This window comes from Oryzias latipes, chromosome 13 (genome assembly GCF_053564925.1).
Source record: "Oryzias latipes strain Hd-rR chromosome 13, Olatipes_Hd-rR_3.1".
Lineage (NCBI taxonomy): Eukaryota > Metazoa > Chordata > Actinopteri > Beloniformes > Adrianichthyidae > Oryzias > Oryzias latipes.
The window spans coordinates 25188606-25208337 of record NC_136249.1 but is presented as its reverse complement, the minus strand read 5'-3'; the positions used below and the strand labels follow the sequence as shown (position 1 = coordinate 25208337).

Below are 19732 nucleotides of genomic sequence, written 5' to 3'. Positions count from 1 at the left end.
TGCTCAAAGAAAGGACATATTTGGGGGAAAGTGTCCAAATGTTCCTACTATTAAGATATAAAACTCTTGTTTGAGCAATTAGCGCTTATTGTAAGACATAATAGTTCCAGTTACCAGAGCAATGTATCAAAATATGAGTATTTATAGCAAATTTTAAGATTTTATTTTGTCTTAAACAGGCAGGGCATCACAGCTTATGTTAAGAAATCCTATGAAGATAAATTCTCGTTCCATTGGCACATTTTCTTACTTAAAACAATGGAAGAATATCTTGTATACTTTATATTTTAACTTGTATTGAAAAGGACATTTCTTCCAACATAAAATCCTCCCTGCTTTGTATTCTCTTAAACAGAATTTTCTTAAAATCATTACGCAAAAAATCATTTTATATAATTACTATGTGAGACAATTTGCTAATAATTAAGAGTTATGCTAGTAATAGGTTGTGTTAGAAAAAGATCCTTACGTTGCCGAGACACTGTTTCAGTATCAGTGAAAGCCTCTTACTGCTGCAGCTCTCATTGACACATCATTAACAATACGGAAATGTGAAATGGGCTGACAGCTGCAGCAATCACTTTCTTCATTTATTCATTTTTCCGAGATGCCCTCTGCCTCTTACCTAAAAAGATTTCAGATCAGAGAATAATAAAACCAAGATTTCCTCAGCATTGAACGCGCTTTATCAAACGCCGCAGGCTCTTTTTCAAGAACACAAAGAATTATAAACCTGCGACGTGTCGCAACTGCTGCAGTCTTCAGATGTGTGGATATCAGAAAAGTCTGCCTTCCTCCAGGGGTGTGAGGCGCATCAAAATATCCTGCAGCAAAAGCTAATCCCAAGTCAGCAAGTGGCCGGTGTAAATCAGGGGGCATTGCATTGTTCTGTTGATTCTATTAATCATGACAGCTAGCAGATGGAGTGCAGTTACCAACCACCCCCCCCTCCAACCTCAGCTGCGGATCCACTGTGTGCATAAAATTCAATGACAACAACAGCACCATATTTCACGATTCCATTGTGAATACTTGTAATTAGTGCAACTATTTTAGTGAACAATGTGGATATGGAATAACTGCCAATCTGGAAAGGTGTGTAGGCTGTGTGGTCAAAGGAAATAGAGAAAATAAACAATCACTTCACCTATACAGTTTATATAAATACATACAATTTACTTTTTGATTATTCGAGTGGTCTGACATTTGAAGGTAGCATTGCATCGCATGATTATTTTGAAATTTCTCTTTGTTAAATAGAAATGCCGTTACAAATGATGAGAAATCAGCAGTCTTTCATGAAACCTTAGATGAACCCTTCAACCAATGGCATTTTGTGGTTTCCTTTCTGTTCCATCGCAGTTTATTGGAGTGCTCCAGACAGACTGATTTAATAAATTACTATTCAGAGTTTACCTTACATGATTCCTCTGAGAGGGTCCTGGGTTTAGGTTGTGTATAGAGAAATCCTTCTGCATAGAAACTGCCAATGGCCTGAGCTTCAAGCTGCTCCTTTTGGGAGCCAGGGGCTTGGAAGTGGGACCAAATGAGAATTTAAGTACTTATTTGAAGTTTGGATGAACGGCAAACGACCTTGATAAGAGTTGCCAAAGTAATTCAGATCGAATCAAGGACTGAACTAATAGTGGACGTTGTCACTTACAGGCAAGTTGAGGTGAAACACCATTAAAGACAAAGAAAGCGGGGATTTCTGAGTGCTTTTTAGTGTTTTTCTGGGTTTGATCATGTCTGACTGATTGTTGAAATGGAGGGATCCTTTTTTGATTTTTGAACAAATAAACCCTTTGAGCCAAATTTGACTCTTGGTTTGTGCTTCAGGTATGTTTTGTTTCAGATGATTTTGTTCTATTTGCTACACTCCCTGCCTTTAGAATTATGCTATTGTCAAAATTGCACATTGTTATTTAAATAACTTTATTTACCAAGATCTTGAATACTGATGACAGGAGAGTCAGTCAGTTGTATCTTCTCAACATCCTAGATTCTCACTGGGCTTTAATGTGTAGTCTTAGGGTGATCATGTGTGACAAAGATTCATTGTATATAGCATTGTTATATTTCAAGAAGTAAAAAAAATAGGTTTTCATTTGGTCATACCAGGTACGCGTTGACCTTGTTTTTCTTGTATTCTGAAATTACTAGGGGTGTAATGACTAATCGATTGATCAATGAATTGATTTATATTTCTATGAACCAACCACATCAATCTGAGGAAAGTTATTAATCAAATTGCATCGAATTGACCTATTCCATTATAAATGAAATAAATCAGTGGATATTGGATCAATACCATTTGGATTGAGGCACAGTAGGTTTATTTATTTTACTATAAAGCAGGGGTCCCTAAATCCAGGCCTCAAGGGCTGGTGTCCCGCTGGTTCTTCAGAAAACCTGCCTTATTTGCTGCTGATTACCTGGATCAGGTGTGTTTAGCCAATAAGGAGCTTCAATGGCAGGTTGGTTAAAACATGTAGGAGACCACCGGTACCTCGAGCCCTGGATTTGGGGACCCTTGCTATAATGTAAAGATGACCAAGTGCATCACAGTGGACAACATACACGTGATGGCAGCAAAAATGATTCTGCCATCATTCCAGTCCAATGTGTGGAAACACTTTGAATTTAGCAAAGAAACGTGACCATACAGTGTGGTACAATGTTCTAATAATGTTCCCTTTGAATTAATTTAATGTGGAAAAACAACAGTGGGCTGTACTTAAGGAAACTAAAATGTGAATAGATTTGCCATTAATTCTTGTTTACTTGTTTGTTTGTACATATAACTATATAACTAATTTGCTCTTGATTATCTTGAAAGAAATACAAGGAATCTGTAAAACCTGCACTGTTCAGTACTACAGGTATTTCTCTCTGAATTTTTGGCTAAAGATGCCCTGGTTCGATTTTAGGTCAATGAATCGGATTCTTCAAAATGAACCAATATCAACAATGAATCGCATCAGAAACCACAAGATGCTGAAAAAGAAAAAAGAATATGTGCTTCATTTAAGCTTATTCTACTTTGACTGTAGATTAAAACTTCTTTCATCCTCATTCTCAGTTATCTGACATAAGTGACAAAACCTAACCAAAATAAATAAATAAACAAAACTACTAATGCATTTTTATTCAAATTGCTGGCATTTTCCTTGACAGCTAAAGAGCCACAATGGTGGGATAACAGAGCTGCATGTGACTCTGGAGCCTCAGACCCATAATCTAAACCCATCAGACCAAAATACCCAGTTTTCATTCTACACAGACACCAACCTTTATGCTCTTAGCAAGCTTTACCCCTTTATATCATGCATATTTCCAAAAAGCCTATCTTCCAATGGTCCACAGTCTTTTACTTCTTTTACTTCCCAAACTGTGACTGTCACAGTAAAGTAATTCGATATGTTTGTCGTTTTTGGTAGTTTTTTTTACCAGTGCACTATAAAAGAGAGTTTGGCACAGTTGTAAGTTTCTATCCCCAGAAAATAAATCTAAATATTGCCTATTGTTTTAAAGTGTGACCAATCCAAACAAGGCCATTTCAGGGCTGTGTGTGACTGTTTGTGTGTGGGAAACTCAACTCAGGAATACCAAGGGTATATTCAGACTGGACACATTTGGTTGGCTTTAAAGTGAACCAAGGTTTATTTCCCCCGATAATCCAGAACAGATTTTCAGTCTGAATACATCCAAGCGAACTCTGGGACCAGGAACCACTCTCTGACCCAGAGTGGTCTCAGTTCATTTCCAATCGGACTGAGCTTCAGTTCATTCTGAGTTTTTCTCACACTGTTTTCACACGAATTTATATGCCATAAACGCTTATCAGCGTACCTTCTGAGCAGTTGTTGCATCAGAAACCGGTTAGCAGGATGCCTCCCCTGTACCAAAGTAAAAACATTAGCCGAATTTCTCCGGACCAATGGATTTTTCCAGTCTGAAGATTTTTTTCTTCTATTTTTAGCTTTAGATTATCTTTGTAGATAATGTATAATATCTTAGCAAATCAATTAGCTCAAAAACATGGAAATTATGATAGCTCTTGTAAGAAATCACCTCTTGTAAATCAATTACAAGTACAGATGCAAAGCCTGTCGCCGGTTAAAACATACTGATAATACTTCCAAATAGATGCTGTCACGTGTTTACTTAATCAAAAATAGAGTTTTGTTTTATTTACTTATGTTGTCTCTAGAGCTTAAAAGTGGAAGGCAGCAGCAATCAGTCACCCAAATGTTCCACCATGAAGTGCTCTAAGTACTCTTGGACACCTCGAGTGTGCCGGTTCTTTTCTAGTTTGGAGGGCACTTACAATTAAAGTTTATGGAGCTTCAGTGATGTTTGCATCTCACTAGAAGACATTAAATGGGACCTAATTGAGAAGTCTGTTTTAACGTGCAGAGATAATTAGAACATGCAAATTGTTTTGGTGTGTTTGCAACAACACCTCGCACCCCACCTAAATGAGTTGTGACCAGAAATCCCCAGGGCAATGCCGCCTCCGTTTAGGTGTCCACTGTGGGAGATGGAGCTGACACCAATGAACCCGGGCTGTCAATAATTATGACCACTTCTAGACAAGAGTCGCACAAGGGCTGCTGGGCAAACTAATAGGCATTTACAGATTCCTGGGTGACAAAGTGCTCAAAATGGCCTTAAATGAAATAACCCCCGAAAAAATAGATGTTTCATGACCGGAGAAAGAGACCAAAAAGTAGTTTGTTTGCAATCCATATCCAAAACCTGTGGATTTTTTGTCCTCTCATTTTGAAAAATAAAAGCATGAAGATAAACAAATGGTTAACAAGTTTAGTAAATTTTTTTGTCAGTGAGATAACGTTTTTTGGGGTAATGCTAAAGCAGCATGCATGCTTAAAATTGCATCAAATATATTTTATTATCAACTGAAAATCCATCCAAATCTCTTAAGTGAGGTAGCGCTGTGCACTCTAGTGTTTTCCCTTGTCTCAAGAATACATCAGAAAAGCCCAATTTCATTTTAGGCGAATAACCTGGATTCTATATATCATTGTCGGTTCTTGAGGAAACACTCCAAATGCCTAACCCATCACTTTTGAGATACTTGATTTATGGTGCTGTCACAGACCTGCAGAACGGGTTTGCAAAAGCGTGGATGGAAAGCTGGCTCTCCTTCCTCTCAATGCCTAGATAAATAGATTGACGTCTGAATTCACGGATTCCCCAACATTCTTCTAAGTATCAAGAGAGCGCCATGATCCTCACAACCGCTTTGCTTGCCTATTGTGTCACACTGGATATGATGCATTTGGAAAGGCAGCAGAAGGAAATCAGAAATAGGACAAGCTGTTTGAGATTGTCACTCTGAGCTTTTGTTTCCTGCTGTGTTCTTTATGACATACTGCGCTCATTTTTTGTTTGTTGTTGTTGAATTTTTTAATTCTTTTTCAAATAAGCAGCTTGATATTTTAAGAACATACCTGTTTTTGTGATTTAGCACAACCCCTGTGGTGACTGTCTGGGCCGTTAAGAGCGTTTTTAAGAGGCGGCAGACTTTATCTTTTCTTCAAACATACACCCTTCAAGTAAAAGTCTAAGCCAGAAAAGTCAACTGAAAATAGAACATGTAAAGTATTTTCAATGCGGGGTTCATCAAATCATAAGACGCTACTTCAATGAATGGTCTATTTTTGAACTGATGTAACATATAATGCTACGTATCCACTGGGTGTCAGAAGTCAAAGCTCTGTCCTCCCCTCTGGTCACCGACGGGAGCAAACTCCAGAGTACTGAAGGCACTTCATCTCCCAGCAACCCCAGCACTCACTTCCTGGATGCCGCACACCTGACTCTCATTCACTCACTCACCACAGCATTCTTCTTCTTCTTTGGATCTGATCTTCTGACCCTGTTCTGACTCTGTTTGCCTGCTACCTTCAAGTAGATGTAACCCCACGCTGTGTCCACTCTGTCACAGTAGAGTGGCAAATAGTGCTTATCATAGAAAATCAAGATCTGTCAGAGCTATACAGACTAACTCCATAATTTAATCAAAAATCTGAAGGAAAAATATGAGGTCCTGATGCCTAATTAGCTTCCTTATGTAACTGTCATAAGCTTCAGCATCTATGTTGTGAACAAAGCAGCTTGTTTTCTCCAAATCCCTCCAGCATTTAAATGAAGTTATTCTGTCTTCGCTTGCTTTACCACCCACTGTAATACATGCTGTTACTTATTCGTCATCAAGCACTCGCACGTCCACTGGGGAAAAATGTATCTTTGATATGCTGACTTCAACTTACCAAAACTGCTGTGGATCCCTCAATTCAGTAAAGAGTAGAAACTAAATTCGAAATTGATGAAGTATTTTTTGAACAGTGATGTTTTAAAGACATTTTAAAATATATTTTAAAAAAGTCACTTTTTTCCAAACTTTTCACTACAAACTTGACTGAAACAAACAGCAAGATTTGCATCACTTTGCTCCCTTAGATAATCATTGTTATCTAACTAACTTGAACTGGCAGAGTGTTATATAATCTAAGGAAGCAACTGTGTTGTTTCAGTTTAGCACAGGTAATAAAAACAAACAGACCTAAAAAAAAAAGCAGAGATGCAGTTACTTGCTGACTTGATAATGATCCATACCCCCTCCAGTGGGATCAGGGAAGCCAACATCTGGAGTGTTTTTTTTTTCACTTCTTGCATTGCCTGCATCACCTGCGTGTTTGCATTGATAATTGCCTTTATCTGGCAACTCGGTGGAAGTCCAAAACAGACACATAAGGAGGCCTTAAACCTGCTTTTTGCCTTTGCTGAAACAAACAAAATCAGGCACGTCCAGACCAGAGGAAAATAAGATGTCTGCTGTGTTGTTGTTTTTCTTTTTGGGCATTCTTTTATTGTAGTTTTCCTATGTTTAAGTTATATCATCCTTTAAATGTAAAAAAGTAGATCTCTGACATGGTTTTCAGTAAATACCTAGCGATGCAGTCATTAGAATCATTAGAATGCTGGCTGCTTGCTCATGCCTAAAAGTCAAAAAGTAGTTTGGTTTGTAGAGTTCTTGTTTTAAAAGAAATCTGTATTTGGTATTTAGTCTAATTCTTACATGATTTCTACGGAGCCCCTAAAGGGACAGAGAAGTAAAAGAAAAATTAGTAGTAATTTCGGATGCACACCAGAAACTAACTATTGTGCACCAGTTAGTTTCTGGTGTCCCACAAGGGACATATAGGAATAAAAAAATATTGTAGTGGTTTCTGGTACTTTTCAGATAGTTTTTTTTTTGTGCACTCCGGAAAACAGCTCTGTATCTATTTATTTACTTTTTTATTTTTACTTCTATGTCCCCTCTGTAGAGTTCGATATGTAAATATTAAAAGGCTTTTGGGTTTCCTTGTTGTCATTTCTAAACAAGTCCGAGGTAAATGCTGTCTTTCAAAATACTCTTGAAACACTTTAGTTTCTTAAGTTGACATTTCCACGGATTCTATATGCATAATTCCTGCTTATAATAGCTAGTTCAGTGTGCTCAAAAGGGGAAAATTTTAAAAAGAGCATCTATATTGCACTTTGCAGTTTTATACAGCAAACTGGAGTCTTCAGAGACAAAGTTTTGCAATAACCACAAATAAACAGTTTTTAACCCCTTGTCACCTACTGATGCAAATATGCATCAGACAACGTTTGCTCTAAAATTACCTCAATTTACTATCAACTTTAAAGCCAAAACATAAGTGATTATTTTTTTCATAGCTCAAAATAAATCAAGGGTTAACTGTGTAAGGGTTTTGATTTTTTAACTTCCTAAGTTTTAGTTAAAGAGGTGAGATTCATAAAACACTGCATTTAGATCCTTTTATAGTCTGGCAAGTAGAACAAACGCATATTATCTTCTGCTGTACAGCCACATATTAGGGCAGGTTCTGTTTTCATGAGCTGTTAGAAAACAATCACTCTTTATTTTAATTGGTCAATGTGAAAAGTTGCACAGCTGCAGGATTTGCCACAAAAAGCAAATTAAACTCCAATTCACTCAGAACTCTTCTATTTGCTACATATTGATTCAGTGGCCAGTGCTAATATTGAGCTATAAAGCAGATGTGAGATGGAAGCGGCCTTTTTGGCTTTCATTTATCTGGTCATTCATGTATCTATTCATGTCACCTCCCACGCTCTTCTGCTCCCATTAAGGTTGAAGGCTCGCTTTTCATGCAGCTCAACTTCATCTTAATGCAATTCAAAGACCTACATTCTACATCAGAGTTGCCGTGGCAACAAAGTTTTCCTCCTCCCTGAGATGCTAAAAGATCAATAGAGTATCCTCAACGGTGTGGCAGGAAATGCTCTGGCACAGATGGCCCTCTGAGAGATTTTGAGCTTTGTGTCCTAGTTAGCATCAGAATATTAACACAATAAAGCAAGGTCGCCTTTGTATTGAAGTCTAACAAGCACCCACTGTTATCTGGTTTGGTGATGACATTTCAAATTAAAAAAAAAAAAAAAAGTTAATTTTAAAGAAAATTAGTGAGATAAAACTCTTAAAAATCAAAGCACTAATGGGCAGTCTGTCAGTAAATTATCTCATAGTATGCCACCCACTCTGTGTCTCTGCAGGGAAGTGCTTCCACCTTAAAATGTTTGTTGTTAAATTTGTGGTCATTTTACATTCCTGTGTCTCGGTCTTAGAAGAAAAAGTGCCCTATCAGAGACCGAACACGGAGGAGAAAGTGGAAATTCAAGCTATACCCACATTCAGTCTTTCTCTTAAACACAGTCTGATAGTCAAAGGAGAATTGGCAACACGGGAGCAGCTCTGTTGGTGCTGAGTAAATTTGATGTGTTGTCTTTGGTAAGCCCACACCTCTGTTTGATCTTACGCCTCAAGCTGCTCTCCTGCACTCAGATAATGACATCATACGAGGCTGGATTTTAATGAGAGCCCTGATTGGACAGCACCGCTTCATAGCTAACAAGATGCCTTGACGCATGTCAGGCAGTAGCCATCGAGACAAACCGAGTGTGTGTGTGTGTGTGTGTGTGGGTGCACGAAGAGGAGAAACAACTGAGAATTTACAGAGAAGACTGGCAAATGCACACTTGGTCAGTGTAAATCAATAGTAATGCAACTCACAGAGCTTGTTTTCCAGTTTTCTGAACATTACTAACATTTGCAGTGTTGTCAGTTCAAGTTTGTAACCCCGATACTAACAGCAGTTTATGAAAACCATTCAAATGAGTAAATAAAAACTTTTAAACATTGAACCCTACAGCAGATATTTTACAGTACACTGAAATTCAAGCTGTTGGCATTGTGAGAATAAGACTGTTTTGCTTAGGGCACAGGAGACAGCACAATCAGCGGCTTAGGGACGTCAGCAGCACCTCAGCATGCCAGATAAAGGCTCTCTAAAATTAGCTGTGAAAAATTGAATGAAGCATTACAAACTGCAGGAAAACACATTATTTGTATGCAAAATCCACACGCAGCTTTACTTGAGGATGTTAGAATAATAATAAAAAAAGAGATACTGATGACTGGCACTCTGAAAAACAGAGCTCTTGAGGGATGTGATGGGCAGCAACAACCTTTGTGAGGTATCTTTAAAGACCCGTTCCAATGAAAGTCAAGTTTTTGGCGTTTTTAACATGTTTTTAAGGTGTTTTTGTTGCATTTTTCTCATGAATAAAGACAATTAAGGTTCAAATTGTGTTTTGTGAATCAGGAGCAGACAGAAAATGCAGTTAGAAAACATTTGTGATGAAGGTGCTACAGTCGGCAGGCTCTGGCTCATTCCGATGAATCCATTTGTAGATGACTGGATGGATAGATAAATAATACTTTATTCATCCTCCTCAGGGGAAATTCCGTTGTACCGTACTCATCACACACAAGACAATTAGATTAGAAGTAAAACATAACAAATACTTAAATACCTTCCTAAAAGATAAAATCTAATGAAATCCATTATAAAATCCCCAAAACAATGTGGTCCCTGCAGTCAGTGACTGCTGCGGGCCATAATTACTTAATATAAATCCTCCTATTTTCTGGTATAAATGATCTGCGGAACCTCTCGGTTCTACAGTACACTGACATAAACCTGTCACTACAGAGAAGTCAAAGTCCTGTGAACTGTTGAGGATAACCTGCATCCTGCTCATTCTGTCCTCCACCAGACCCCTCAGAGTGAACCCCCTCGCCCAGCACCGACAAACACTTCCTGATCAACTTGTCCAGCCGATTACTGTCCCTTACTGTGACGCCGTTTCCCCAACAAACCACACCATAGAAAACAGCACTGGTCACAACCAACTAATAAAAAATCTGCATGCAGATCTCAATTTTACTTGTCTAGGCTGGCATCTAGATAGATCCAATAGTGATTCAATGAAGTTCATTGTGTCTATAAGTTCTATTAAGCACTTAAATGATTTTTTATCAGACACTGGGTTTGTTTTGTGTAAAACCTACCGACATGTTTCGGCGGAATGCCTTCCGCCTTCGTCAGGGTCGTCATCAGATCAACAAAATCATCAGATCAAACATGTCGGTAGGTTTTACACAAAACAAACCCAGTGTCTGATAAAAAATAATTTAAGTGCTTAATAGATCCAATAGTGCTTGGTGTTTTTGTTGCACTGCTAATGTTATGTTGGGGTTGTAAAGAACTGCAAGCTACCAGGAGAGCGTGTAAAGAGATGGATGATGGGAAATAGAGGCAGGCTTACTCTGCGACAACAGTTCCACCCACAACTCAGAAAGAATTTCTAATGAACTCCTGCCGCTCTGCAGAAACTATAAACTAGAAAATGTCACAGTTTTTTGTTTGTTATTTTTGGCTAAAAACGCCCGTAATTACAATTAAAAGACCAATGGAAACACTTCAAAATGGATCAAAAGATGATTGGAATGGGACTTTAAGCCAATAAACAGGGTGTGTAAAGTGGTATCTTCTGAGAGTGATGACAGTGAGGCGCAAACAGCTGGCAATATGGCATCAGCACATTGCTGTTTATGCTCCACCTGGGTCTTTTATGGTTATTACAGTCAAGGATCACTTTTTACCCCTGCCACCACGCGCGTTCCTTTTCAGAGGCTTTAATCAATACCACTAAATGGGAATCAGAGAAACAGAACGTCTTCAAAACCCGAGGATCTCCAAAAAAAAAGTCTCCACGGGAGGGACTGGAAACAAGCTTAAATCGTGCATTTTCACCTTCACTTTCTGTTGCCGTCATTTAAATGACATGTTTCTATCTAATTTTGCAGGTTATCACACGAGCACAGGCAGAGCATGAAAAGGTTATAAAAATCCTCAAGCTCTTTTTGACAAGTGCCCTTTTCTGGGTTTAATTTTCCACTCTGATGGAAAATTCAGAGGAAGAAAAACACACAAGCTTTGTTACATGATGGGAATGTGCATGGAGTGATTACCTAATGCACAAGTACTGCTCTGTGATCACTCAAGCTATTATATGATCCAGTAGTGATGCAGCCTGATAGCACAAAAAACATTCTGTTATTTCCATTAAAATGCTGCGGAGACATGGGCCTCTTACAGAGCTGGTGCAGCCTTTCATCATCCCAGGTGCCATTATTTCTGCAAAGATCCATTTCATTTTATGATTGATGCCTTGCTGGCAGTCTCAGCAATCTCAGTCAGACTCTAGATGTTTGCAGCAGGCTCTCATAAACAATATGATTCTGTTTATTCATTCAAAGATCTATTTTTTGCTCACTACATCTCTTTTATTTTGTCTTTGACACAGAAACTGAAAACTAATCAGCAATGGACCGGTTGGTGCTGTGCATGCTGCTGTGCGCAGTCCTGGTGAAGGGATACAACTGCCCCGGCCGCTGCATCTGCCAACATCTCTCCCCGACTCTGACTCTGCTCTGTGCCAAGACGGGCCTGCTGTTTGTGCCGCCCACGATTGACCGCAAGACCGTCGAGCTGCGCCTGACTGACAACTTCATCACCATTATCCGCAAGAAAGACTTTGTCAACATGACGAGTTTGGTTCACCTCACGCTGTCCCGCAACACCATCAGCCAGATCGTCCCTCATGCCTTTGTGGGGCTGCGCTCGCTGCGGGCGCTCCACATGGACGGGAATCGCCTCAACATCATCAAAAGTGACCACTTCAAAGGGCTCATTAACCTACGGCATCTCATTCTGGGAAACAACCAGATCCACGAGGTGGCCTCCACCTCCTTTGATGAGTTTGTTTCCACGATCGAAGACCTGGATCTTTCCAATAACAACCTGCGCGGCCTGCCCTGGGAAGCTATAGCCAGAATGAGTAACATTAACACGCTCACCCTTGACCACAACCTGATCGACCACATTGAGGCGGGAACCTTTACGCTGCTCACTAAGCTGGTTCGCCTGGACATGACCTCTAACAGGCTGCAAAAGCTGCCTCCCGACAGCTTGTTCCAGCACGCGCAGGTCTTGTCTGAAGTCAAGGGCTCCAGCTCATCCACTCTAGCAGTCAGCTTTGGAGGAAATCCTCTTCACTGCAACTGTGAGCTGCTGTGGCTGCGCAGGCTGACCAGAGAGGATGATCTGGAGACTTGTGCTTCACCAGAGCACCTCATGGATAAATACTTTTGGTCCATTCAAGAGGAGGAGTTTATCTGTGAGCCTCCACTGATCACCAAACACGTGGCCTCCAAGTCCTATGTGATGGAAGGACAAGGCGTGACTCTTAAATGCAAAGCTGTAGGTGATCCAGACCCTTTTATTCACTGGCAGTCTCCAGATGGCAAGCTGGTGCATAACAACTCCCGCACCATCTTGTACGATAATGGTACCCTTGATATTCTCATCAGCACGCTGAAGGACAACGGGGCGTATAACTGCGTGGCGTCCAATGCCGCAGGCATCGCCACAGCTGCCGTGGAGATCACCATGATCCCATTACCCTTGTTCGTTAACAACACAGGCCACATGCGAGAGGACCCCGGCCTCTCTGACATCACCACCTCCTCCAAATCCGGCAATGACACTAAAGGCTACGACAAGCAGAACAGAAGGGTGGTGGTCACCGAGCTGACTTCATCCTCTGCTGTGATCCGCTGGCCGTCTGAGCGTCACATTCCCGGAATCCGAATGTACCAGATTCAGTACAACAGCACAGCAGACGATACTTTAGTCTACAGGTGAGTGGGGATGAAAGCGGAGGAAGCGTGTGGGGGAGGGAGGGGGTAAAAACAAAAGATGGTACAGCAGAGACTGAAGGAAAGGTGAGACATCTGGAGTTACCATCTGCTGATTGATGCAATGATCCATGGCTGCAGATTAGCAGATCCCAAAGATGCTAAACGATTCAAAAAGCAAAGGATAAGCAGAACTCCAGTGGTGCAAGATGGGTAAAAAAAAAAAAAAAAAAAGAAAAACTTAGGTGCCATCAAAATGTATAGTAGTACTTAGAAAGTAATTTTTACACACACTATAAACAGTACTCGGAAATAGCATTAATAATAGAAAAAATGTATTTATAGCCACTGACTAACTGGATTATTCCAAGAAGTTGAACTGACTGGGCCGAAAACCCTAAAGGACTAAATGGTCTTGTCAGCATCATTAGAATATAATGTGACAACAACAATAACACAAGGTCCAACTATTTCACAGCATGTAGCTGTTTGTATCATTAGCAAGTGCTGGCATTAATTGGTTGCTTTAATTAGGAAGTATCTAATTAGAGGCTTTGCTGTTTGTAGTGGTAGGAAAATATTAAGATCACGTGTTTATTGGGAGACACAAAAGGATGGCATATTATAAAAACACACATGTACATTCAGAAGTTCAACATTTATTGGACCTTGAGGAGTTTAATGAGGTTTTACTGAATGGATTAAAAAAACTTTTTTTTTGTTGCCTGCTTCATCTGTCATGATCGTTTTTTCTTTTTAGATTAACAGTGCAGTAATTCTTTCGATTTTAAAAAGATAAAAAGCTGAATCTGCACTAGTCCCCCTGACATTGATTATACCAGTGTAGCATCCAAGAGGATCTTTTACTTTACCATTTGCCACGATTTAAGTATTTACAAACGCAGTGTTCATTTTGCAAAAAGGGCCCTTAAAAAAACATTCAGTACTATATCAGGTCGTGATTCGGAACATGAAAGAGATGCAAATACATTGTGAGCTTTGAAGCAATAGTCCATGTCCAAAACGAATATTGATTTGCTCACTCCACATAAAATAAAGTGTATTTCTCTGCTCTCAGCATCACTGCTGTATGCATCCTTGGAAGAGTGCTGAACACAGAGATGAAGGAAATTGTGTGAGCAAAGTTTGCTAACTAAAAAGGAGAATGTTGACAGGAAAAGCTGGGACACACCAGCCAGATTTATGCAACTACTGGTTTATTTTTGCTCAATCTGTTGAATGAGTTTAGATTCCAGTGATACTACAATCCCAACCACTTTTTGAGATTAGCTGCCGTTGCCAGATTTTTGGAAAAATTGTTGGCGTGGTAATGGCGGTCAGGTGGGGATGACGTCATTACGAAAACGGGTGGTGGCAGCCGGATCGCTGGCCGGCAGCAGCTTTATTTGGATGATGTACAATTATCTCCGGATGGGGGCCCTCCATACCAAGTGCCCCCAGCCGCCCAGTATATAACCCCTGGGGGTATATAAACTGTCTATATGTTGTCCAAGCAACATTCTGCGCTGCAACAACAGGCTCAAAAAATAACTTCTTCTTCTTCGCTCTGCTTGTGCTGCTGATTTTGCTGAAAAACTTGCATTAAGGTCTCAGCATATTGGTATTGTGGGATATGTGACCGTTTTCTGAGTGATGCCTGGCATGTCTTAGCCTGTTCAGTAGTAATGAAAAACCACTGGTTTGCCCAAAGATGTGTTGCAAAGTTCCCACTTTGTATTTTATCTTAAACAAAGAGTAGATACATTCTATTTGAATAATTTCTCTTTTTAATCACATTTATGCAAAATGGTGGAAATGAGCTGCAGAAGCACAGCAATATAGTTTTAGTTCGTGAATTAAATCCCATCCAGGAAAGACTGTTTTGCTATCAGCCTCAGCAGCTGCACAATTAACACCTATTTTAAAAAAAGTTTCAAATTAATCAGACTATTGCCTCTTTAGGTTCCAAAGTCTGAAGGCATTTTGGTTTTGCAACCTTCATGTTTAACCAAAACTGTTTACTGAAACCTGCAGGATTTTTCAGGAATTGCCACTGCTGCACTGTGGCAAATCATAACCTGTGATTTCTATCATTCTCCTGCCTAAAGAAACGTATCTATTAGTACATTTTAATTTGTATTTTGAAATAGAAACCAGTTCCTGAAAAAGTTACTTTCACGCAAAGCAAAGTGAGCCCACAATGCAATATTGATTTAAAAATCCTTGGAAAAGATTTAAATGTTTTTTTTTTATGGGTTCACTTTGAGATATGTTAATGAATCCCATCGCAGATTTTGGTTCCAAATTGATGATTTTTGCAGCTTCTATCAGATATAATGAGTAGCCCTCCTGTATAATTTTCTCATTCTCTTTTGGCGTGGAGACAAGGGTTGTTTTGTCTTTAGGTTGTACATTATCACCTTCAAATAATAACCATCAAAATGTCCCTTTAAGGAAAAGAAACAAGCTTCTAATCATATTATCACTAATGTTGACCTGGAGACAAAGCCTCTCTCCTGTGTATTTAGAGTAATCTCACAGTTGCAGAGGAACCATTGCCTAAGGTAATCACATATAAAAACTGTCCTCCTAACATGCATCACTTGTCCTGCAGCCTGTAGCTATTGTCATATAGCCTGTTCATCAAACATCCTACTGTTTTCATCACCTTGCTTTATGTTTATGCAAAAAGTCAACAAAGAAAATCTCAGTTTTTGCGATTTTATCATTTTCAAATTGAAATATGTGACTAATAATGGCTATAATTTGTGCAAGAACCGTATTTTCTTCATAGACCACGCACCTTCATCTGATTTTAAAAACCCTATGCAAATGTGTGTGGATATTGTGATCCTCATTATTAAAACTCCAGAATATTCACCAGTTTGGTGTTTGTCTTTGCTCTGCAGAATGATCCCATCCACCAGCAAGAGCTTCTTGATCAATGATCTGGCAGCAGGACGAGAGTATGACCTTTGCGTGCTGGCGGTTTATGACGATGGCATCACATCATTAACGGCAACACGTGTAGTTGGCTGCGTGCAGTTCCACACAGCCGGTGAGGTCAGCCAGTGCCGCTTCATGCACAGCCAGTTCCTGGGAGGCACTATGATCATCATTATTGGTGGCATAATTGTTGCTTCAGTCCTGGTGTTCATCATCATCCTCATGATCCGCTACAAGGCCTACGGCAGCCCGGTGGTCAGCAAAACCAAGAACAGCTCCACCGTACACCTGCAGAACAGCAGCAGCCAGCAGCAGCTCCAGCGCTCCACCTCCAAGCAGCCACCTGATGAAGGACTTCGTGAAGCTCAGGCGCCGATAGAGTGCATGGCGCTGGTGGAAGATGCCAAGAAGGAGGGTCCGACTGACATCACTGCCATACTGGAGGTGGAGCTGCCTTCGGGTGTAGACAAGCTAAAGCGAAGGGCCAGCATGGATGCACAGCGCTCTGGCCCGCCATCAGAGGACACACAGACAGACAGTAGCCTGACAGGCTCCACCATGTCACTGTGTCTCATAGGCTCCAATGCTGGCACTAAAGAAGCTCCCAGGCTTAAGGACAAGAAAAACGTCCTGGCCAGCGTGGGGTTGCCTCCCAATGAGCTGGCACGAACTAGGCACAGATTCTCTTTTGACGGTGGAGATTACTCCATATTTCAGAGTCATAGTTACCCACGCAGGGCGAGGACGAGGTGGCACAAGTCCACCAACCAGCTCAACTTGGAGTCATCGCCACTTGCCAACAGGAGAGTTACATTCAGCAGCACCGAGTGGATGCTTGAGAGCACAGTCTGAGGAAAGCAAGGTCGCCAAAAATAAAAACAAAACAAAAAAGGCTCAGCTTCTCAGAGACATACATATGTAAAAACACAAGTGTCTCCATGCCATAAAACCCAATGTCCCTGCGTTCAGCAGGTGATTACAACAAGCACATCTACATGCTATATTTCTGTGAGTTGCTGGAAAGGAACACTGTCTCCCTTCATCGCGCCTCCCCCATCATACTCCCAGAGAGATTTGTTGTCCTTTCTTTACGCAGCAGTGCCTTATTCTTCTTAAAGTGTACGAATGGAGGATGCTGCTCATTGTTGTCATAAACCTTTCCTGTCTGTCATTGCCTCCCACTCTGACTGTGGGAATTTGGATTTTTAATTGCTATTCATTTTTTGTGATGCGCTGAAGGGAGGTTTAGTGTTTGGATGTGACTGTTTAACTGTAAAAAAAAAAAAGAGAGAGAGAGAAACAACAACAACAGAAAAACAACAACCCTCCATCAAGCAGTAACTGTAAAGTGAACAGCCAGGTATCCTGTTATGTCAATCATCTTCTGGGATGTTTCAGAAAAAAAAAGAAAAAAAAACTTGCACAGAAGACACGAGATACTAGGACAAGTATCACCACCAATCTATACAAAAAAAAGGAAAATTATGAAATAGAAATTTCTAATGTTGGCACAAAGAGGATGGATGTGGAAATCTGCTTCTGTGGATTCCTCTTTCACAGCCGGACTATGACGTTAAATGACTATTGTTCCAGATGTGACTGTATATTGATCGGTACTGTATCTGGCTGGTCTAGATAAAAGACAACAAACGAAAAAGACATATATAAATATATTAAAACATTGGTGTATGTGTACTAACTATGTAAGTAAGTAAGTCATTTGTCACATGACTTTTTACAAAGCATTTGGGTGTTGGCTGCAAGTTTTTACATTAAAAACCTGTGTCATCACACCACTTCCTATTTAGTATGTCGACATTTGGATCATTTATCCCTTTCGCGGAGGGTATTAAATTCTTTTGTGTGGGTTGACCGTTTCAGTGGTTTTTTTCTTCTTGTGAGTGTCCGTCGCAGAGAGAGGGGGCATGAAAGGGGGATGATGAATATTTGATTTCTCTGCACTATTTATAAAGTTTCTGTGGGAACATCACAGCAGCGAATGGCATGTGTGACGACGAGGGACGCGCCAGCTGGGGATGGACCTGAGTCCCCCCCCACAAAAAAATGTGTAAGCAACCGTCGTAATGCAAGGGTGTGAGGCAGGATGCACCACAAGGGGGAGACACAACTTTGCAAGGTTGCTAATTAGTTGCAGACAGACTACTGTGAAGGATGCATTAGGAGCCATCATTAGCAGAAGCCATGACCAGCATCCTGCACTTAAGGCCAGTTGTTTGAAGCTCTAAATTTAGTCCAGATTTACCTCATTTACTACAGTTAATCATTTCAAAAACAACTCTCCACAAATGATGGTAATTTAGTTGTGAGCAGAAACCCTTTTTTAATTGTTTATTTAAAAATATTTCGTTGATGTTTCGATGTTCTTTGACATGATATTTTGCTAGAATTAATTACAAAGGTTGAAATTGCACCAGACTTATGAAACATTTATTGTTCTGTTGTTTTTTTTTGTACACACAAAAACACACCTTTTATGGAGGGTAATCATTTTTACTGCATTTTATGGCCTTTAGCAAAATATCTTTTAACGTCCTTGTCATAAAGATTGGTGCTGCGCTAAAAAACTGCAACAGTGTAATCAGTAAACAAAAAAATAATGCAAGGTAGTGGTGAGAAATAATTGCATGTTGAACTACAAAAGATTGTTTGATTATAGATAAATTATGGACTGTTTTTGGGTTGAATTTGATGCTGCATGGCTTGAAAACGAGATGACACCAAGCATGGCAAAACGAAAAATAGAAGGAAGATGATGGTTATTTGTTTGCACCCACAGAAACATCACAGATCCCTCTGATTGCAGCTGCTTAGCAGAAACTGAGATAAAAACCAAGCTGCTTGGACAGCAGAGAGATAAGAACATGGCAGAGGGAGAAGAGTCATACGGGAGCTTCTCAATCCTCTCGTGTTTTCTATTTGCATCTGCTGTGACAAAGACCGAGTCTAAGATCGAGGTCATCCCATCATCTTTTCCTCGTGATTTTGGAGCCAGTTCTCATCCAGAGCAGGCACATTTTACACAGCCTCCATGTTCTTTTTCCCATTTACAGGAGGACTACTCTGGAGTGTAAGTGCTCAGCTGTCAGGCTGCCGTGCAGAAACTTTTCAACCCCAGTCCATTCTGCATTAACTACTGACACTTACAGCCTGAAAATGTGCTGCAGCCCATTTCTCCCAGAGGGCCAAGTTTCTGTGTCCGCTCCGATCCGTAACCATTATTCAACAGCAAATCTGCTTAGGCTGAGGGTTCATCCTGTCCTAAAAATTGGCTTGAACAGGCACACTAGCTAAGTATAGACAGACTGAAGTGTTTCATCAGCAGTTTTGCAGGGCTGCAAAGAAGTGGCATCATGATTATGGCAGATTTTCTTTTTTTTTTTTTTAATTACTTCAAATCTCAATGTATCTTTACCTAACCCTTGTGCTATCTTAGATGACCTCGCCCTTTCATTGACGTGTTCTCCCTACCATGACAAAGGTGGATAAAGGTGGAAAGATTTCATGTAATCCATGGACACCAGTGAAGATCACAAATCATTGAAGAAAAAAGGTTCAGCGCACTGTCTAGTGGGTCTAGATGACCCAACTCCCAATGTTAAA

General features: G+C 40.2%; 1 protein-coding gene across 4 annotated transcripts in view; it reads left to right on the top strand.

Moving 5' to 3' along the window:
- lrfn1 (leucine rich repeat and fibronectin type III domain containing 1) overlaps window positions 1–17981 on the top strand; it is a 274781-nt gene extending 256800 nt beyond the window's left edge. For all 4 annotated transcript variants that reach the window (XM_078929392.1, XM_004075586.5, XM_011482421.4 and 1 more), the window contains 2 exons: window positions 11773–13168; window positions 16075–17981. In XM_078929392.1, coding sequence (XP_078785518.1) covers window positions 11793–13168; window positions 16075–16963 — 2265 coding nt within the window. In that variant the 5' untranslated portion in view covers window positions 11773–11792 and the 3' untranslated portion in view covers window positions 16964–17981. The remainder of the gene's footprint in view (window positions 1–11772; window positions 13169–16074) is intronic.
- The last annotated feature ends 1751 nt before the right edge of the window (window positions 17982–19732 follow it).